The 22,443-nt window shown below is 38.9% G+C and overlaps 1 protein-coding gene across 9 annotated transcripts; it reads left to right on the top strand.

Moving 5' to 3' along the window:
• Positions 1-1,087: 1,087 nt before the first annotated feature.
• Positions 1,088-22,424, top strand: MTF2 (metal response element binding transcription factor 2). 9 transcript variants are annotated; one of them, XM_081322917.1, is made up of 17 exons: positions 1,088-1,332; positions 2,125-2,157; positions 4,851-5,049; positions 5,140-5,221; positions 5,779-5,874; positions 6,667-6,767; positions 6,865-7,013; positions 9,057-9,152; positions 9,572-9,640; positions 11,166-11,289; positions 12,444-12,511; positions 12,809-12,979; positions 15,398-15,506; positions 16,143-16,201; positions 17,301-17,405; positions 18,408-18,658; positions 21,197-22,424. In XM_081322917.1, the coding sequence occupies exons 1-17, from the start codon at positions 1,328-1,330 to the stop codon at positions 21,334-21,336; spliced, it is 1,857 nt and encodes a 618-aa protein (XP_081179043.1). In that variant the 5' UTR covers positions 1,088-1,327; the 3' UTR covers positions 21,337-22,424. The 9 variants fall into 9 exon arrangements, with proteins under 9 accessions (XP_081179043.1, XP_081179045.1, XP_081179047.1 ...); XM_081322919.1 differs by having other exon boundaries at positions 2,125-3,512; XM_081322921.1 differs by lacking the exon at positions 2,125-2,157.
• The last annotated feature ends 19 nt before the right edge of the window (positions 22,425-22,443 follow it).

Here is a 22,443-nt window from a genome sequence, read left to right as displayed (position 1 = left end):
AATCTTCTTTTGAGAATGACTTATTTTCCGATTTTTTTTTAAATTTGAGGTAAACACAGTACCCCGTAAAAACTGTATGAATCACTGTGTATGAACACAACCATAAAGTTCTTTGTTTACCAGTCTGGCTTACCACACATTAACACTGCAATGTATGCACACATTCCTGGAAATCCTCTATATATAAACAACTGCAGCTGGGTAATAATTTATAAAGCCTTGCCAAAAGGCTGCAAACTGTAGAGTTTCTCCAGAACTTATCAGATGCCCATTTTTATTTTTTTATTTATTGCATGATCTCTTTTGCTAGTCACTTCAAAAGTTCCTGGGCTTTTAGGTTCCTGTGGTTGGCCTTAATCAGCATTACTCAAATCGTGAATTATTTCTCTTCATGAAACCAACACAACCCCTCCCCACTTTGTTCCTTTATTATGTTCATAGGAGTGAATTAATTTTTTTCCTGGCCGCCCCCACCCCCACCCCAAATGGTTTTTGTCTGTGGTTTTGGGTCCCACAGGAGGTACGGGAACTCTAGAAGTGTGACCAGCATAGTACAACCGTTTGACTTGGAAGAGCTCAGACCAGCAGAACATACACACACACACACACACACACACACACACACAAAACAAAGAAGAAAAAATCGCTACCCCACAATCGACAGCCAAGAGGGCGTGCAAAAGGGAACACTGTTCAAATGACTTTACTCTCTTGAAACTGAGAGACCGCTAACCGAGCTGCTTTTTATTATTATTATTTCAAAGATTCCCCTTTTGCTTTCAATTTTATTCCCCATCCCCACCCTGGTGCGCCCCGAGGCAAAAAGGAGGAAATAGTTCCTCTTTGAAAAATAGTCCTTCTTTGTTCACCGACTATTCGGCTGGTGGCAGAGACGATATCCTTCCGCGGGCGGGCTGCCTCTTCACCCGGCCCCTCTGCCGCGGAGGGAGAAGACGAACGCAGCGCTGATTCGACGCGGCCCGACCGGCCGGAGGGATTGAACCGTTCGGAGGAGGAGGAGGAGGAGGGGCTACCGCCGCCGACGACGACGCGGCTCCTTTGTGTTTCCCACAATGCACCAGCTTCTCCTCCGCGGGAAAGCAAAATGGCGAAGGGTTGTTGTGGAGCTGGGCTGCCCGTGAGGCTGCCTCGGGCTTGAGCCCCTCGTTCGCCTCCCTTCTCCCCTTCCCCCCCCCCCGCGCGCGCGCGGGTTTGCCCTTTCGGAGGGCGGCCAGAAGCCCGGCCGTAAAGGCGGCTTCTCGGGAGGAGCGCATCGAGCGCCATTGATTTCCCTGTATGAAGCGAGTGGCCCGATTGGAGAGACCGAATGAGGTGAGCGGGGAAGGTTTTCAAGCGGTCGAGGGAGATCGGCGATCTAGGGATCGCAGGGTCGGGGGGCAAGAGGAAGGGAAACCGGCTGTCGCTCTCTCCCGTTTCCCGGCTTTTGGGGATCTCTCTCTCTCTCTCTTCCCCCCCTCCCTCCTTCCCTCCCTCCCTCCCGGCCATCTATTGATTTTGAAAGGGAAAGAAAACATTACAACATTTCCGCTCTCCTGGTCCGTTTATGTTGCGGGAAGGGGGCCAAGACAACGCAGCCTCCTGGGACATTTCGCCCCGCTGGCCGAGTTTTGTACAGGGAGGGGTGTGTGTGTGTGTGGGGGGGGCATCTCTTACGCTGCAACATGAACCGTAGTGTGTGTGTGTGTGTGTGTGTATATATATATATACATACACACACACACATATATATGTGTGTGTGTGTATGTGTATATATATACATACACACACACACACACACCACACACACACCACACACACACACACACACACACACACACATATATATATATATATATATATATATATATATATATATATATATATATATATATATATATATATATATATATATATATATATATATATATATATATATATGTATGTATGTATGTATGTATGTATGTATATTTAGGGGGTGCGTCTGGGTGTCCTAGGCAAGCCAAACAAAGGCGAGAATCTTCGCTAGTGTTTTCGGGAAATTGAGGAAGTTCTGCATTGCCAATAATTTCGGTCTGCAAACGGGACTCGAAATATCTTTCTTTTTTTTTTCGTTTTTGTTTCCAGGGCCGATAAAAAGAGGTCGTTCCCAAAGAAGGGGTTTGTAAATTTGTTGCTGTACTAATGAATGCCAGTTATACTAGTTCTCCTTATTTTATTTGTTATTTACTTACCGATAATCACCTTATTAATTGGACTTGTACCTAATAATAAATAGGACCTAGGGTTAAAGATTTTGCGGCACTGTTCCCTGAGACAGCGTTTTGTATATTTCCCCCCCCCCTTCGGATGGCTTCTCTTTTCTCCCCCCACCCTCCTGCTTTTGTGTTTTGCAACTGCAATATGTATGTTTGTGTTTTCGCAGTTTAATGTAATTAATGAACTAACTTACTTTTTAAGTTTACACAAGATATTGAACTATGATCTATAAAGAGGGATCATGCATCATTTGTGAACCATATTAAAAAAAATGACCAAAATTAAAACGAATCGAGCTTAGCACATTGTACAAAGACAACTGCTGCCTTTGTAAACTGATCTGGTTAAATGTGTTATGGGAAGAGGGTGTAGAGTCAAGAAAAAAGGTTTGGTAGTATGGATAAATGAAAAGCCAGCTTTGATCTTGTACCTTGGGGGGTAAACAACCTGAGGTCACCTGCAGGCCCTGAGGCATTCAGTACAGTCCCTAGCACGCTTTTGAAGTGTTCCTAAATAAATTAGAATTTTTAATTTTTAACTACATGGAGAATAACCATGTTAACTATATTTTTAAAATGTTAAATTGAATATTTTGTTTTCATCCTGGTCACCTGTGTTTTGTAGTATGGTCCTCACCACACACAAAAATCTTATGTGGCTTTTGATCCTCCTAAAACTATTTCTCTAATGTAATGAATGTTTTCAGCTTGCTTACACACTGTCCTGATATTTGGATAGTAGTGTACTGTCAATGTCAACATTAACAACTACAATAATGTATTAGGATCCCTAGCTTGAATCATCCTCCTTTTACCTAATTCTGTGATAGTCACATTTCCAAAGTAATATTATAAAGCGTATAAAAGATGAAAAAAAGACACAGCCTCTCCTCAGAGCAATTACTCTGTGATAAAAGAGTATAATATTTGATGATTCTTAGCTTAAAAATATTTAGGAAAGAGCATGATTTACTTGCAGGATGTGTGTGTTTGTATGTGTGTGTTGTGCTTATTTTTCCATTTCCTATTTTTCTTGTTTCCTGGCAAAGCTGGCATGCCTTTTAACAGGATTGTTGTTGCTGTTAAAAGAGCTTGTTACCTTTGCTCTTGCTCCTTTCAGTAGTATTTGTGGAGTTTAGCCATTTTTCATATTAGGAAATTGGAGTTCTTACATTCACAACTATTTCTAGGCAGTCAAAATAGGTCTTGTAATTCCACTCAAGAAATGTGGATAGAAAGAACTGGAATTCTGCAAATGTAAGTAAATAAATTACAATAAGCTTAACCAGAATTTTAATCAATTGTTTAATTGGGACCGAGCTTATGAGGAAGTGGAATAGCTGGAAAGAGAAATCTAATTAAATAATTGAGACATACTGGTGATATGTTAAAAGTGAATGAAATAATGTATGGCAGCCAGGTATACTTGTGTCATTGCTAACTACCCCGCTTAATAAAGACATTGCTTCTGCTCCTGTTTAGCCTTGGCTAGTTGTCACCTGAGTGTTTATTCTATTTATTGTCCTCTCTGTCTCTTTGAGTTTGCTCATTAAGATGAGTGTACACCTTCAGACTTCCGTTATATTGAATGTGTTCTTGCAGGAAACAAGTTCAAAAAATTAACTTAGTGTGTTGTGCAACACACACACACACACACCAAATTATAGTTATAACATAGTTCAGTGTTCTGTACAAATCCAGGCAATTAGATTAACTCAGTTAATCAAGACTGAGCACTTTATGCCAACATGATCTATCCCTGATAATATCTCTAAAGATAAGTTTTTAATTATTTCAGTTTTAATAGCCTGTTTTTATTTTTTGTCTAGTTGTACATGAATTGTTCTGTGGAATTTTAAAGTAAGCTTATGGAGTATATTTCCTGTGTTTCTTCCTCATGTTGCAAAAAGAATAGAACACTGAACTTGGCAATAACGCTTTTGTTTGAATTCTTGCTTTCTGACCCTTCATCCACAGCAAAATTAAAAAGAATCAGGGCTATGTTTATTTCTCTTCATATCTTTGCAAATGCCTTAGTTATGATGTATTGCTTCAGGGTTTGTACAAGGGCTCAATGGTGAAGACTGTGTTTGCATAGTGATAGGAATGATTATGGGTTGAGTACTATGTTGCATGTAAAAATATGAAAAGTACTTACTAGTAGCCAGTTGCTGCTAAATGATTTTACCTAATGCATGTTACATAGACAGGTTTTAGATAATAGCCCAAAGTGCTTTTTCTTTTAATGCAGTAAGATTGCCATGTGCAGGTTTTAATACATTTTGAAGTGTACTGAGACTATGAGAAAACCAAGATGTAAGCACATCTTTAGCAGATTAGATGAACAATGTAGAAATAAGCACTCAAGTCATAGATTTAATTGTTAGTTTGTAGAACTATGGCATATTTCTTCTAGGTATATTGAATTACAATAAATTTGCAATTAAAAAAATTACATACTGGCTTCTTCATCTTGTCTCAGATATGTCTGGAAGTTAAATATAAGTCTCACTCTCGGTTAAATTTGTTCTGGTTTGAACGTTAGCTTTTAATGTTGGAAGTTGCTCATGTTCATTCTATATGTCTGTATTTTAGAGACTCTACGGGGGTGGGTAATTCAGTGGTCCATAAGCGGTCTCCTTTGCACCGAAACCAAAAACCACCAATCTCCTTGACCAAACTCTCCTCACGGGATGGACAAAAATCCAAAAAGCCAGTGTGCAAATTTGAAGAAGGTCAAGATGTCCTAGCTAGATGGTCAGATGGCTTGTTTTATCTTGGAACTATCAAAAAGGTAATCCATTTTTAATAAACCTTCTAGCTCACAACATCTTATGGCAAAACTACCAATTGGTATTACGGCTGCAAATTTATTTTATTTCAGATAAATAAACTTAAGCAGAGCTGCTTCGTTATATTTGAAGACAGTTCCAAGTCCTGGGTTCTCTGGAAGGACATACAAACAGGCAAGAACCTTATATCATGATGATGATAATTGAATCTTTTGGTAATTGATGTAAAACATAGATTTACTATACTCTTTCCAAACTCCTTCCAGTTGAGATTCTGAGTACAGCTGGCACGAGGAAAGGGTTAATCATTCTTCAACTGTCACTTACCTATAGTGGTGGTTTGCTAAAGAGGAAGGGGAGCCAGAAATGTAATTGCTCTGAGTAGAGATGAAAATTATAATGGAAGCAACAGACTGCAGAATCTGCGTGGCTCCTATATAGCCCAAAGATAGATGAGTTGTTCGCTTTATAGAATCTATAGGTCCCTCTTTTTTTTTAATAACTCTTGACCTCAAATACACCAGTCAGACCCCAGCTGAATTCACACATTGTTCTAAGCCATGGTTCACAGACCCAGAATGTCTGAGTTCACATATTATGCAAAACAAAACCCAAGTCATATTATGTCAGGACTTGTAATTAATCCAATAGTTTTCATATGTGTAGCAATTAATGTTCAAAATATAAAATATATTCATTTAATCTGAAGCCACACCTTTTTGTTGTTTTAGGAGCCACCGAAACGGGGGAAATGGTCTGTACAATATGTCAGGAGGAATATTCAGAAGCACCCAATGAAATGGTTATATGTGATAAGTGTGGTCAAGGTAATTTTAAAAAATAAGCGTGTAGACATTTTAAAATGTATTATTAGTATATTGTGTGTAGAGATAGTCCTCAACTCACAACTGTAATTGAGCGCAATGGTGAATAGAATGTGAAGGATGTGTGTATATAATGTATGTTTTTATATGCGGATTTTACTTGTGTATACTGTGCACTGGACAGCACTTAATTTCATTGTGAGTTACACAGTGACAATAAAGATATTCTATTCTATTCTAATTAACAATCGTAAGTTGTGGCAATTGTTAAACAGGTCACCAATACTTGACTTTGCCCAATTTCGCAACCTTCTTCACAGCAGTTAAGCAAATGCATTGTTTGTTAAGCAGACCCGTTGTGCCCAATGGGCGTTTTTTCCCCCCATAATCTGGAAATAAACACACTTTTCTCACAAAATGTCAAATCGTCATGTGACCACAGGATGCTGCAAACAGCCGTAAATGTGAATCATTTGCCAGGTGTGCCAAATTCAGTCACATGACCATGGTGTGTGGCCATTGGAACTTTGAAACTGGATTGTAGGTAGCTCTGAGGAGATCTGCATAAATTCATATGGTTGCTTCATATGGCCATAATTCAAGGATTACTTGTAAACTTAAGTGGATAGGCGTTTCTATTGATGTTTATTACAGTTATGCTATTCTCAGAGTCTTACTGTGTTTTCTAGCATCATATGACATTTAATTTAAGGTGTTTGGTTATGGGTTTTAATGTGTGACAGGAAGATGTAAATCTATATCCTGTTAAAGAGTTTTTTTTTTTAAAAAAATCAGGTTATCATCAACTGTGTCATACACCAAATATCGGTTCAAATGTGATAGATTCAGATGATAAATGGCTCTGCCGGCAGTGTGTCTTTGCAACAACAACAAAAGTAAGTTGATTACTTAAAAAAGTAATTTCAGTTGAAAGTAGATTTTTTGTATGGTGTCGGATACTAACATTTTCTGGTTTAATGCATTTTATTTTAGAGAGGTGGCGCGCTTAAGAAAGGACCAAATGCTAAAGCACTGCAGGTCATGAAGCAAACATTGCCTTACAATGTAGCTGACCTTGAATGGGATGCAGGCCATAAAACAAATGCCCAACAGTGTTATTGCTACTGTGGAGGTCCTGGAGAGTAAGCAGTTGACATGTGCTTATGAAAATATATGTTCTGGTTTTTTTGTCTTCACTATTTGTCAAGAGTATATGTGAGACCAAGTGTTATGTTTCATAAGTATGCTATAAAACAGCTTTATTGAGCATATTCTAATAAAGTATTAGAATAGTATAGGCTTTCAGAATACTTTCTATTCTTGAGGTTTTTGACGTTTGTATGGAAAAGAATTAGTCTTGGACCAAGTTTCAGTGAATAAATTTGGAAATTGATTGGTTTAAGACATTGTACTAAAGCATATCAGTGTTTGATTTTGGTTTAGCTTGTTGTATAAACTCTGCCTTTGTGTTATGTTTAATAAACATGAAGTCTGCAAAATGCAGAAGTATCAGTGAATGCATAGTGACCAGTTACCGTATTTTTTGGACCATCAGACGCACTTTCCCCCCCCAAAAGTGGGGGGGGAAACGAGGGTGCGTCTTATGGTCCGAAGGTGATCCATATGGCCAGCCCCAACCTCCGCAAGTGGAAAGCAAGGGAGATTGCCAGGAGCACGAATCGGCACGTGCTGAGAAACGCCGATCTCGCGCTCCTGCAATCTCCCTTGCTCGGTTTCAGCTTCCCTTGCTACAAGAGAAAGCAGGCTGAAACGGAGCGAGGGAGATTGCCAGGAACGCGAATTGGCCGATCTGGCACTGCTGCAATCTCCCTCGCTCCGTTTCAGCCTGCTTTCTCTTGTAGCAAGGGAAGCTGAAACCGAGTGAGGGAGATTGGAGCAGTGCCAGATCGGCCAATTCGCGTTCCTGGCAATCTCCCTCGCTCCGTTTCAGCTTGCTTTCTGCAAGAGAAAGCCCGGCCACAGGGCCGCCTCCGCGGGTACTGCTCTAACATGGAGAGGGAAGGACAAAGAGGGAGGGAAAGAAGGAAGGGACAATGGGAGAGGGAGGGAGAGAGAAGGAGAAAGAAATAGGGAGGGAGAGGGAGAGGGAGAGAGAAAGGGAGAGATGGAGAGAGAAAGGGAGAGGGAAAGAGAGACGAGAAAGAAAGAGGGAAGGAATGGAGAGAGAAAGAAATAGAGGGAAAGAGAAAAATAGGGAGGGAGAGAGAGAGAAGGAGAAAGGGAGGGAAATGGAGAGGGAGAAATAGAGGGAAAGAGAAAAATAGGGAGAGAAAGAGAGAGAGGAGAGAAAGAAAGGGAGGGGGAGAGAGGGAGAGAAAGAAAGAGAAAGAAAAATTAAATTAGTAACATGATTGTTAAGTGAATCTGGTTTCCCCACTAACTTTGCTTGTCAGAAGGTTGCAAAAGGCGATCACATGACCCTGGAACAATGTGACCATCATAAATATGAATCAGTTGCCAAGCATCCAAATGTAAATCACATGACCCTGGGGATGCTGCAATGGTCATAAGTGTGAAAATGGCCATAAGTCACTTTTTTCAGTGCCATCGTAACTTTGAACAGTCACTAAGTGAATCGTAAGTCGAGGACTACCTGTACTTTATCATTTTTTCTTTTTTTGGGGGGGGGGTCAAGTTTTTGACACCTTGCTGGGCGACTGGTGGTACTCGGACATTGCCTTGTCCTAAAAGTGGTACAGTGGATGAAAAGGTTGAAATGCCCTGTTTTAGTATACCAGTACTATTTGGTTCAGAATATTTTTTTCTTGTTTTCCTGCTCTAAAAACTGGTGCGTCTTATGGTCAGGTGCGTCTTATGGTCCGAAAAATATGGTAAATCTTCAGGAGCAATTCTCATATAGTGTAGCTTTCGTTTTATTTTTATTTTTTTAAAGCGGGCAATTTAAGAAGTGCTAACTGAGCGTAACCTGAAATAGGATGACACTCCGTTTTTCTCATAAGTTCATGGGTCAGAAAACTGCCAACCTGACAACTTTCCTGCCTGTAGTCTGGGAATTTTTATTTTTATATGACATAATCTATTACATATATAAAATGATTTTATGAGTTCTAAAATTCATAATCATGTAACCGCATTCAATGCTTTTCTGCTAGATTGGGTATTTACTGCATGACAATCTTTGTTTTTTCTTACCGTTAATGAAGCTGGTATTTGAAGATGCTACAGTGCTGCAAATGTAAGCAATGGTTCCATGAGGCTTGTGTGCAGTGCCTGCAAAAGCCAATGCTGTATGGCGACAGGTAAGATGTTTTACCTTTGATCTTCTGTTGTGTGTTAGGTATCCCCTTTGGGAAGGGCAGTATTCAGTACTGTGTTCAAATTCTCCATGGCTGTAACTGTGATATTTACATTGATACATTAATAAATAAATATGCTACTATTTCAGTGCATTGTTCCTTCTATTTATGGTCTTCCCTGAGCCAGGTTTTATCAAGGGGTAAAAACATTTTTTAAAAAACTGATAAGAACATGGACCCAGGTTTTTCGCTGTTTGTTTGAAAATGATCTTTTATTCAACACTTATTGATGTATTTTAACTGTGAAAAGAATTTTGTTTTCTGTAACCTTGAATACCTTGTAAAATGAATTGCTGTCAATACAATTCAAAAGCATATATGTTCATGCACTTACTATGCCTTTTAAACTTTCTTTTTTGAAGGTTTTATACATTCATTTGTTCAGTTTGTAGTTCTGGACCAGAATACCTCAAACGTTTACCCTTGCAGTGGTAAGTACAACCTAAATCAATCTCGGGCAGAAATATTCACCATCTCTGTAAAGATAGTTTTGTGCTTTTCATTATTTGAATGGACATTGCACGAGTAATGAAAATGTGGATATATTACTTTTTTGTCACTGTGTTTCCCCGAAAATAAGACCTATCCCGAAAATACGCCCTAGCTTGAAATTTATGTCTGCCTAATATAAACCCTACCCCCAAAATAAACCCTAGTTTTGGGGCGAGGCGCACACATAAAAATCAAGTGAGGGTGGGGAGGGGTGGAGCTGCCCCATGCGCCCTGCACCCGCTTACATTAGGACCACTACAGCCAAGCCTCCCACTCCCTGACACCTGTCGCGCTGCTGCCCAGGTTCTGCGGCCGCACACCGCGTGGCACATTGCACTGTTGCCGCCTCTCACAGTAGGAAGCTGCATGGCTCATCGTGCTACTGCTGCCCCTCGCAGAAGGACGGTGCCGCAAGCGGCGGCAGCAGTGCGAGCGGCGCAATGAGCCACGCGGCCTTCTGTTGTGAGCGGTGGCAGCAGTGCAATGCACCACAAGGCGTGTGGCCATAAGCGGTCCCCGAAGAACTCAGGCAGCGGCGCAACAGGTGTCGAGTTGTGGGAGGCCTGGCTGCGTTGGTCCTAAGGTAAGTGGGTAAGGCATCCCCTGAAAATAAGACCTGGTGCCTATTTTGGAGGCAAAAAATAAATAAACAAAAGACCAGGTCTTCTTTTCGGGGAAACACAGTATCCTCTTCCTTTGCAGTTTCAGTTGAGAAAGTGAAAAACAAAATATTCAGGAAGCAGGATTTTTAGTAAAATAGACATGCTGATTGTTGGCAGGCAATAGTTGTGCCTGTCATCTACAGAATGAGAGAACTCGTTACGGCCGTCTCACAGCAGCCGATTCGTTCCTGGCTGACTCACCATGGGACAACCTGCTGCAGGATAACTTAAGAGAGGAACAAGTAGAATTGCAGCTCACCCCAGCCTCAAGGACCTCTAACTTGAGAAGATTCAAGCCTAAAGCAAGACAAGGCCCACTGCAATTCACTTGTCCCTCTCTTGAGTTATCCCATGTTGAACTGTCCTGTGGCAAGTCCGCCGTAGTAAGACAGCCAGGATGAGTTGGCTGCAGTGAGTTAGTTGAGGGCAGTTGTCCTAGACCAGGGGTCTTCAAACTTGGCCCTTTTATGACTTGTGGACTTCAACTCCCAGAATTCCTCAGCCAGACATGCTGGCTGAGGAATTCTGGGAGTTGAGGTCCACAAGTCATAAAAGGGCCAGGTTTGAAGACCCCTGTCCTAGACGTTATCATCTAGACCAGAGATGTCAAACTCGATGTCACATGACATGGTGTGATGTATCGGAGGTTTTTTCTCCATTGCTGCCAATGGGGTGGGCGCGGTTTGCTGATGACGCATCCGGCCCATGGGCCGGCAGTTTGACACCCCTGATCTAGACAGTTACTATGTCATATGTAAAATGTTAAAGCTTATTAATTATTATTTAAACTTCTGAATTCTAGGGTAGATATAGCACATCTATGCCTTTACAACCTAAGTGTTATTCATAAAAAGAAATATTTTGATTCAGAACTTGAACTCATGACATACATTAATGAAAATTGGGATCGACTCCACCCTGGTGAAGTAAGTTTTTGAAATATTTACATCGTTTATGTGTTTGTATAGTTCAAAAGATCAAACTATTCAAGTGCATACAAATACTGTAATAATTGTTTAACATATAGTACAGTTGTACTAGAAGTAAAGTTTGTTTTCCTGGTTAATGCTGATTTGCTAGTGAGTTAGTGTTTTTGAGATTATTTGTTTTGAGTGTTTGTATGAAAAAAAATCTTAAAAGATTTGAAAGTTAGTGTCAGCTGCAAAACATCAGGTCTACACATGAGGGTCCAATTAAACATTTATTGCTACTTATGGCGGTGCACAGGACTGTTCTCAGTTAATGGTTAACACCTGCTTGGCATTAGATAAAGATCAACAGAATTCAAGGGAGGTTAGACTTCATTTGCTTGCGGCCACATAGGGATTCTAGGCTGATCCCTCTTTTAACTCTGCCTCCTGGTTCTGCCACTTCTACAGTTACACATAATCCACATACTTTGTCTACCTTATATGGTATTACATAAAGTGTGCTCTTGTGACTGATAGAAGTTTGAATTTCAAAGCAACTTGTAACTTTTTTAAATAGGTATTTTTTCAATAAAAAAGTTTATACATGTAATCCTTGACTTACAATCTGTTACTTCAAAGCCACGATGGATCTCCCCAAAACAATGTTATGATGCCATTTTGAAGTTCCAATGGCTACAACCCCAGTCATGTGATCACAATTTGGGACACTTGGAAACCAGCCCGCATTTGCAGCTATTTGCAGCATCTAGTGGTCATTTCCTCAACAAATTCTTCTATTAAAATATTTGTTTTATCGGACACAGAATGCAGATTGCTGACATTTTAATAAAGGAATAAGTATTTACATTTTAGTATTAAAACTATACCCATAGACACAAGAGATATTTAGCAGTTCAAATAGACACAAAACAATTTATTCAATATCTTGTTCGTAGAATAATGAGGATAACCAAACTTCTGTTTCCCCTCTTTATTTGTTAATATGCTACAGTAGATTTTTTTTTTAGAATTTTGTCTTATCTGTTCCATAAGAAATTCTAGAATGCTGCTGTAATTTATATTTATATCTCTTTCTACTATTAAAGATTAGTGCTTATGGGTGTTACTGCATGTTTCAGTAAATTAAATAACTTCTTCATACTTTACAGCTGGCAGACACACCAAAATCTGAAAGATATGAACATGTTCTAGAGGCATTAAATGATTACAAGACCATGTAAGTTGATAAGGGTTTTATACAATTTTCTCTTTCATTTCCATTAGTTTAATCAGATAACAGTCTTTAACGGGGTTTTTTGAAGTGTTATTTAAAAATACGTGTAGCTGCAACAATGTGTTATTGCATGTTTCAATGTTTAAGTCAGGTGTTTATTTCTGAGGCAGACCTTAGCATTGAAGCAGGCTTTGAGGAGTGCCATACGTTTGTTAATAAAAGGATCTGTGCTTTCTCTTTATATCTGAAGAACTGTGTTTTGTTGTCTTCATGTTCTGCATTTAATACCTTGAAACGCAGGTTTATGTCTGGGAAGGAAATAAAGAAGAAAAAACATTTGTTCGGCTTAAGAATTCGGGTTCCTCCTTGCCCACCAAATGCTACTTTTAAGGCTGAGAAAGAACCTGAGGGAACCTCTCATGAGTTCAAAATTAAAGGGAGAAAGTCATCCAAGCCTATGCCTGATCAGAGGTAAATAGACTAGAACTGAATAAATTGACAGACAAAAGCTGGAAGAGCTGTCTGTAGATTCTCCACAAAGACTAACTGGAAATAAGCGTTTGCGAGTCAAGGGTTGCCCATGTTAGGCAAGGGTGAGCTTGTGCAGTTACGTTTGTTCCGGTGGTTAAGGCACCAGGCTAGAAACCAGGAGTACCAGTCCTGCCTTAGCCATGAAAGCTGGCTGGATGACTCTGGGCCAGTTGCTCTCTCTCTCAGCCCAACTGACCTACCTCACAGAGTTGTTACTGTGGAGAAAATAGCAGAAAGGAGTATTACGTATGTCTGCCACCTAGAGTTATATTTTTTTTAAAAAAAGTAATAAAGGTGGGAAATAAATAGATAAAAGATGTAGTTCTAACAGCTCTTTCTGCTTTGGTCCTTATCTACATTATCATAAAATACTCAGTCCAAGTAGGTACTACTCAGCGGTAGTACAAAGCATATCGATAAATTTACCCAGGTCAAATTAATATTTGCCGCATACAAGCTATGTGTGATCTTGTTAATAATAGAATTGGTCAAGAGTTAAATGAATTGTTTATGTTGTTACTGTCAGTAAACTCAAGACTTGTCTTTTGTGTTTTGAGCAAAATGGCTTTGCTAAGCTCAGATTAAAGCTTTGACTACCATCAGCAAATGGAAGGAGTATGCTGCATAGCTGGCTATCTTCTACAAGATCAGTGGCCTAGAAAATAAACTTCTTGTTGATATCTTGAGCTAGGACAGATATGGTAGAGGAACATCAATACCCCGTATTACTTTGGTAGACAAGCACATCCCAGGGAGGATGAATGGAGGTGTTGTATTTTCTAGTATGAAGGAATGTTGTCTAATGAATTATTCTTAAATTTCAAGCAGTTGTGATTAATCTAATCCATTTTAAAAAACAATCTGCACAATTGATTCTTAACAAATATGTGCACAGCACAAGAAGGTTGCCTACGATCAGCCATCTTTTTCAGCATTTCTGTGTTACTTTGTTTTGGGTGATGGTGCCTGAATAATATATTGACGCTGAACTGATAGCACTTTTAGATTACCCGTACTGGAAGGATTGTTGCAAACCCTGCTGCTTCTACTTAACCGCTTACCAATCTTTGATAAACGCTCATTGCAGTATCTGCCTTAAACATCTCTGGAGATTCACGTCAAGGTTACTGTGTTGTATTGGTTTTCCTCCTCCTGGGGATGGTTCTGGCTGATGGGAGAAGGTTGAACTCAAGCTCTTTTTTCTGTGCTGCCATATGGCTCTCTTCTCTTTCTTCTCCTATTAACAGGAAGCTGTTGAAAAAGTTTATTTGCCAGTATCGGGTTAAGTATCACCAGTATGTACAGGACCTAGCTGTATAGCTTGACCCTGGGCTTAACAGGAGAGGTAGTTAAGGTGCTATCTCAGTGCCTAGAAGCTGTGATCATCTTGATGGAGAAAGACTCGGGGTCAGTCCCAGCAAATAGAGTGGATGTGAGCATGCAAAACTTCTGAGACTAGTGGTATTTCATCTTTCATTCCGAGGAGGATGGTGATCTCCTGAGTTGAACTAGTAGTTCATAATCTGGAGGTTATTTCAGACTCCCAGTTTCTGCTCGGTCTTTTTACCTTTCCATTTTGCGCAGCAGTTACGACCATTCCTGGAACATACACGTCGGTCAACTCTGAGTTGGATTAGTACTACTTAGTTGACTTGGGGCTGTCCTTGAAGACCACTCAGAAATTAAAAATGGTCCAGAATACAATGACTTTTAAAGTGTCTTTTGACAAGTAACATTAGTACTGCATGAACCGTACACTTTGCCGGTTGACTTCTAGTGCAGTTCAAGAAGCCAACTGGTAGTTGCTTTTAAAACATTACTTTGCTTAAAACTTAAATTATTTTCGGGACTTCTTTCTCACAACAGTTATGGCTGTTCAGTAAGATCTAGTAAGGAGAGCCCCCCCCCCTTTGTCTTCGAAGGAATACATGCCCTTTTTATTACTTTGTTCCCTCTCCTTTGGAATAGCACCGCAGCCAGTCAGATCAATACTTTAGGCATTTTAGGAAAGTCTTTAAGACCTGATTGGTACAATTTTGGGGGATTAGTGGAATGGTAGATCACCTCTTTGCAGTTGACAATTGGTACAATTCTTGATTATTTTTCCTCTGATGACAAATTGGAAAGTTTTGTGGTTATAGTGGAGAAATAAAAATTGATAGTGGTTTTCTTTGCTGGTTCTAGTGGGGTTAGTTTAATTGATATCATGTTTTTATATTTCACTTCTTAGAGATCTACTTTTTATAAACATTCAAAAGATAAAGTATATCTAATACAACTGATAAAGGGGATTTCAGAAATCAAATTGTAAATAAATACAGACCAATATTACTATTTAAAACTGAAACTCTTTTCTAGGGAAGTTACTAATGGTGTAGAAAGAAAGGGGAAGAAAAAATCTGTAGGCCGTCCCCCTGGCCCATATACTAGAAAAATGATTCAAAGAATGTCTGAGCCATCTATTTTGGTAAGTGGTATTCAGGTTTCCTTCTTTAATAAAATAAGTATCTTCTCCGCGAGCTGCATTGGCTTCCAATTCTCCTCCGGGTGAGATTCAAGGTGCTGGTGATGACCTATAAAGCCCTAAATGGCATGGGCCCGGATTATCTAAGGGAGCACCTGCTGCCAGCATCAATTTCCCATCCTGTGCGCTCCCACAGGGAGGGCCGACGGGCGATCCACAGGGGGAGGGCGTTCTCTGTGGGCGTGCCTGCCCTATGGAATCAACTGCCAACGGAATTCCGGACTGCCCCCGACCTTCGTTCATTTCGCCGGGACCTAAAAACCTGGCTCTTTGAGCTATCTGGTCTGGACTGAGGGGTTTAATGTTTTTAAATTGTGATTTAATTTTTGTGGCTAGACTTAATTTAATTTAATTTTAATTTATTTTAATTTTATAGTGGATTGTTTTTAAATTTTGCCTTGTAAACCGCCCTGAGTCCTTTGGGAATAGGGCGGTATATAAACCGAATAAATAAATAAATAAATTTTATTATTTCCTTATATAATAAAAATGAACGTGTTAAACTATCTTTTTTAATGTTTACGGTTAAGAGAGTTGAATATCAGAATCTGAAAAAAAAATCTTATCTTATTCCTTTAGGAAAAAGAACCTGTTATAGTGACAGAATCCCCTGTTTTGGATTCTCCTAGCACTACTGGGTATGTATGGGAAATATTCATTCAGCTTTCTGGTCAAACAATCAAAGTAAATATTTCTGTCTGTGGGTTTGATACAGATACCTACCTACCTACAGAAATACATAGATATACACATACATACATACATACCATACTCTGCATATGTGATGAAATGTAAGGTGTTTGCATTCCACTATGGCAGGGGTCGGCAAGCTCGGCTCTTTTATGACTCGTGGACTTCAACTCCCAGAATTCCTGAGCCAGCTATGCTGGCTCATGAATTCTGGGAGTTGAAGTCCACGAGTCATAAAAGAGCCGAGGTTGCCGACCCCTGCACTATGGTAAATAATGTTTTTTTTTCTATAACCAAATCAAAGTGAAGACTAAGAGAATTTGGAGAGTAATGTGGTGAAAGAGACAACAAAATAAAAAAGGGAAAGGAGACTTATCAGTATACAGAAAGCAGAAAAGAAATTAATGCCCTTTTGTAAAAAAAAAAAAAAAAAGCTCTCATTCTGTAAATATGGAGTTTCGTACTTTGGAGCAGAAACAGATGCGTATGATCTGTTCCGTCAGTACTGTATTTTAATTCTGCAGACAGTCCTTTAGTAGCTGCCTTGTTTAATGACTATATGATGGTGATGGGAAAAAAATAACTGTACAATCAGGCCTCACCTTTATGACCTTTGCAGGTTTGTAAAGCAAAGGAAAGCTGAAGGAAGATTGTAAGCATAGTTGTGGTTTCACTCAGAGGCTGCTTTGCTTAATGACCGTTTTGCTGGTTTCAGTTGTAATTGCTAAACGAGGATTACCTGCATACAATTTTAACTCTCTAAAAACTGGCCTTACCTTAAATAAAAGATTGGATCGTGATATCCTTCCCCATGCCTAATGAGGGAGGAGATAATTTCAATTTAAGACCTTGCTTTCCATTTCGAGGTTCTGGCAATGAGATTTTAACCTGTATTTATCTCAAAAATAGGGGGGGAAATGCCACTTCTGACTGACTAAATATGGTTTTGCCAACATTTAATAATTTGTCTATTTGATTAATGTTAGGTTACATGAAACTGTAATATCTATGTCAATTTTTATTGTATGACACCATGCCATCATTCAGAAGATCTGATGGAACTGCACACTCATCCAATACCTCAGATGTGGAATCCACAGGTGCTGCCAGTACAAAAGAAACTACCTCAAACAGTATTTCAAAGCATTACAGGTACAGTATTTCATGCATTACAAACACATACCTATAATGCACGTATGGATTGGTAATTCCTCAGCCAGCATAGCTGAGGATTTCTGGGAGCTGAAGTCCACAAGTCTTAAAAGTCGTCAAGGTTGCAGACTTTTAACTATTTGAATAGTTTTAAATTTCTGCAATATGTTGACTTACAATTTAGCAAAAATTGTGTAGTGGGAATGTACTTCTGAACAATGTGTCTTGTGTGTTTCAATAAATTTAAACAAATTGCAGTCATTAGGATCTTTATGATAAAGCTGCCAATGTTTTTCAGTAGCATCTCCTCCAAAAGTAAGAACATGGAGAGTGGACATTACCCACAACAGTAGATTTAGTTAGTTAGTTAGAGCCTCTAATTTGTCAAAGATTTAGATTCCGCTCCTTTCTACTTCTTTCCATGGAATTGGTCTAGTAGCAGCAAATTATATCATTTTCTGCTGATTTTACAAGCAGTTGCATTTATGAGATGCACTGGAAGAAGATCTATATTCTTGGCAAGCTTACATGGAATCTGTTTTTCCTCATTTTAGAAATGCTTGACAAATTTAGGAGCAAAAATCAGTTTAAAAGTGGACAAGTTAAATTAGTAAATAATGCATTGGTACACTCTGGCTTCTGCTAACGTGGCTGAATGTGTTATGTCTTAAGTAACATTGTTTGCTGTGCAGTAGAATTATCTTAACAGAAAGCAAGAAATAAGTGAGCTCCTATCAGCTGTAGTGCAAATGTAAAACATGCTCCAAAAAAGTTACTCAAGAGTACATATAGTGTTGTAAAAGATAAAATATACATAAAATGTCCATACAAAATTTCACCAACACCATACTACTAATTTAAGTTCTGTCTCCATTTGATTCAGCATTAGTTGTACTTTCTTTTGCTGTATCTAACAGAGAAGCCATTAAGAGTACAGTAAATTTTGTTGTGGTATTACATATTCTAAATTTTTAAATTAACCATTTTGTGTGTGTTCTGCAGTTTATCTGATTCTAGAAAAAGGACGCGAACAGGAAGAACTTGGCCGTCCACGATACCACACTTAAGGAGAAGAGGACGTCTTCCACGAAAAGCACTCCAGATTCAGAACCCAGAAATTGTAAAAGAAGATGAAGGCAAAGATGACTATCAATATGATGAACTTAATACAGAGATTCTGAATAATTTGGCAGATCAGGAATTGCAACTTAATCATCTCAAGAACTCTATTACCAGTTATTTTGGTGCTGCAGGTAGGATAGCTTGCGGTGAAAAATACCGTGTTTTGGCACGTCGGGTTACACTTGATGGAAATGTTCAGTATCTTGTGGAATGGGAAGGAGCAACTGCTTCCTGACTGTGGTGCTGAATATTATTTCCTGCACTGCCCTTATCTATTTATAGGCAGAGTTTATACATTGGAGTGCAGACGGGAACCTGAAAGGATATTTGTAAAAATGAAAAAAACCAAGTTAGCCTTAACACTTCTTGAACAGAGCAAAAAATTTTTTATCACATAAGAGGCCTACAGACTAAAAAAAGTAAGGCTAGATTCTTAACGTGTTTCAAATGAGGATCTAGACTGTGTTGGGTTGGGAATTTCATTTGCTTTAAAATATTCGCAAGTCCAAAAAAAAAAAGCCTTGTCTCTAGTGTACATTCCATGGATATGTCTTTTGTGAGTGGGGACTATTTTCTGTAAGTAGGACAGATTTTGAATAAGATACTTGATCTTTTCGTATCCAGAAGTTTGCAAAAGACTATTTCTACTTTGACAACCCTAGATTTTCATACGGTGCAGTGTATATACTTCCTGCTGAGGACTGTAAAATATTAAAATCTTTCAAGCAAAGTGTATAAAATATATATTGAGCTTGTAAATTGCTCTGTGACTAGACTTTGTTGTCCTTTTAATATATTCTTTGCATGTGTATATATACACATACGTGTGCATGTGTATATATGTGTGATTGTGACCTATGCAATATAAATTATGGGATTGGGCAGCTTTTGACTATATATATATATATATCCCATAATGTCTTTTATCAGGAATAGTTGCAGTATTTACACAGCAGCATTTCTTCTCAGGCTACATTGGGTGCTGTTGTTTGCCACATACCGTAGGATATGTGTCAAATGAGTGCTGGGTGTTCTGGCAAAAGTACGTGCAGTCATTAATGTCATAATGCTTTTAGGAAATAATTCAGGCTGCAGTTCTACACATGGGAGCCCAGTGTTTTGGAGTGCCTCTCAGGTTCACGTTATCCCTCTCCTGTGCAAAATGCCCACTCCCTTTGGAAAACTTTATATCGATTGCATCAGACCTGAAAAGCAAGGCTTATTATAGTTGCCCCTACTTAAAAAATAGTTCTGAGTGAAGGGGGAGAAAATAAAAGTTCAAGCTCTATTTTTTTTCTTGCTAAAGATACCTGGAAACGGTGCAGCTACACCAGGCTCGGTTTTTAAGATTGCAGTTCTCAATCTGGTTGAGGCCCAGACTTTGAAAATTTGAGCACAGGCTCTGTGTAAAAGGAAGAATTCTAATAACTTGTGACATGTTGATTGTAAAATCATTACTAAACAACAAAAGTCAGCAGGACTCACATTTAAGATTCCCCTTGGGTGTGAATGATTAAGTGTAGTTGGAACAAAATTACACAGGGTTAAGTATGTTGCCGTAACGATAATGATTTTATTACAAAATTACCTCTTCTGTTATTACAAATGAATCAAATTTAAATGGGTGCTTTTATTTTACTTGTAAAATAAGGTTTGTTTGTTTGTTTTTTTACTGAGGTTAGGAGGAGGATCTAGGTGGATAAAGTCGGCAACGACTGCTGGAGTAAAATCCACAGGGACTCCTTTACCTTTATCTAAATGGATTTCTTTCACCTGAGTTTTTGATATATATTTTTAACCAAAGGGTAAATATTTTATTTTGAAGCTTCCTCATTTAATTAGAGAATGTCTATTTAGACATGAGATTGCCAACAAAATAAATTGTCACACAAAAGTTAACAATTTGGGGAAAAGGTTTCTAATGAAATACTGCTCTGCTCTTATTTATGTGATTTGGAAAACAAAAGATACTGTTACGATTATCAAGGAAAAATATTTATCACCTTTTATATAGCCAAAGGAAGAATAGATAAAATGTGTTGCCTGGCCTTGTGGTTTTTCAGACAATTTAGTTGAACAAAAGTGAAAATTAAAATTTACTTCCGCTTGCCTTCACTAAAAATGTGGGTCTCTTCCATTTACTCAATCTCAGCTATTAAGTTGCCTTGACTATAGCTACAATATTTTCATAAGAACAGGTTACTTTTTAAATGTTGGTCTCTTGAAATAATGCAAAATGTAGTTTTATTGTAATTCACGAAAAAACAGTTTTTAAATTTTGTTTTCCGCAATTTTTGTAATTCACATTGAACACCAGCAGTATTTGCAGTAGGGCTTCCATGCAAGATCACTATTGGAATCTGGTAGGGGAGAGAATGTGATAAACTTATCAGTTTAATTGTGAATGTGTGTTTTCATTTTGTCATGGTGGTTGACATGTTTGTATTGCTGGAACTGTTTTCTAGAATTCAAATTCAACATTAAATGTGTGTATTTTTAAGAACCTGTTTCTAGTTGCATTTGTTAAGCATGCAAAAAACAAAAGCTCAGCCCTTATTTAAGTTTTTTAAAATAAATTCTGTGGATATTTTCAGGAAACGATGGTAAAGCTAATCTTGTATGCAATTTTTTTAGGACTGTACCAACAATATATATTTTATCATTCCCAGATTTATTACTACTAATACTACTACTACTACTACTACTACAGTCCTGTTGGGAGCGCCAAGGTGCTTCCAGATTGAAAATATTGGATGATGACATCACTGTTGCATGGAGGATGCCCAGTTGTTGGCTCCTTTCCCGTTAAGTTTACCCACCAAAGTGGTACCCATTTATCCACTTGCGGTTGCCCACTTTCAACTGCTGGGTCAGCAGAAGTTCTAACGTGATGGGAGCTCACCCCAGCCGATGGCAGCAGCAGGGACTCAAACTCCAGCCTGTTGCCAGCCCAGCATCCTAACCTCGTGAGCCACTTTGCTCACTGCAAATTTATTGTAACAATCCTACTTCTTTTTATAGAATGGTGAAATGAAAACCCAGTGATAGATATTTCAAGAGTCTAAAAAACTATGTAAGGCCAAATATATTTGAAGCTTAATTAGTAAGGGACAGAACATTTTATATTCACTTTAGATTGATAAAAAGTGTGTGTGTCTACCTTAGAAACATTTTAGCTTATTTAAATCTAGCCTGCTAGGTCTCTGAAATGGTTTGTGGCAATGACCTTGGGAGACAGAATGAAGAGATGCAGTCAGGGAACGGTTAGGTAAAAGAGACTGCAGCGGTAACGTGGGCAGGGTAAGAGGCTCAGAAGAAACTCTTCCTAGTTTCTTGGACTGTAAAGGAAGACAGGATGAGATGGATGTTCAGATTTGCAAGATTATGTTAATTTAAGTACATTAAAATAGAATTCACTCACCTGATACACCTTGAGAGGCGGACAGTTTCATCATTTAAATAGGCTTAAACTACATGAGAGAGCGCCCATTCAGTTAAATATATTAATTCCAACAGAGGGGGGGGGGGAATAAAGATTTCAATAATAAAATAGCATGGTTAGATAATCTAAAGTCTTGTTATAAAGGAAGTAATGTAGTGCACACAAAGCGCAGATATAGTAATACACCCATTTCCTAAATATCCCTGCGAGCCCTTGAGTTAGGTAGGACTGTTGGGCCCACCTTTTGGTGTCCAGAATGGCACCTTATGGTTCAGTCCAAATACAGGTAGTCCTCACTAACTGCAGTTGGGATTGGCAACTCTGTTGCTAAGCAACATGGTCATAAAATGAATTGCCACTAACCATGCCTTATTTACGATAGTAGTTAAGTGCAAGTATTTCATGCCTCCTTAAGTAACACCAGCTGCCTGCAATTAGTGCAGGTTCGCATCCCACCAGGCTCAAGGTTGACTC

This window comes from Vipera berus, assembly GCF_964194415.1.
Source record: "Vipera berus genome assembly, chromosome: 3".
Taxonomy (NCBI): domain Eukaryota; kingdom Metazoa; phylum Chordata; class Lepidosauria; order Squamata; family Viperidae; genus Vipera; species Vipera berus.
Note: the sequence above shows the minus strand (reverse complement) of the source record. Positions and strands in the feature narration are given on the sequence as shown.

What these genes read in the sequence shown, in the direction of transcription:
- MTF2 (XM_081322916.1), top strand. Translation starts at nt 4,807, where the DNA reads ATGTTGGAAGTTGCTCATGTTCATTCTATATGTCTGTATTTTAGAGAC. An exon ending in CCAATGCTGTATGGCGACAG is followed by an intron (nt 9,153 to 9,571) that starts GTAAGATGTTTT and finishes TCTTTTTTGAAG; the next exon opens with GTTTTATACATTCATTTGTT. An exon ending in AAACGTTTACCCTTGCAGTG is followed by an intron (nt 9,641 to 11,165) that starts GTAAGTACAACC and finishes TCTGAATTCTAG; the next exon opens with GGTAGATATAGCACATCTAT.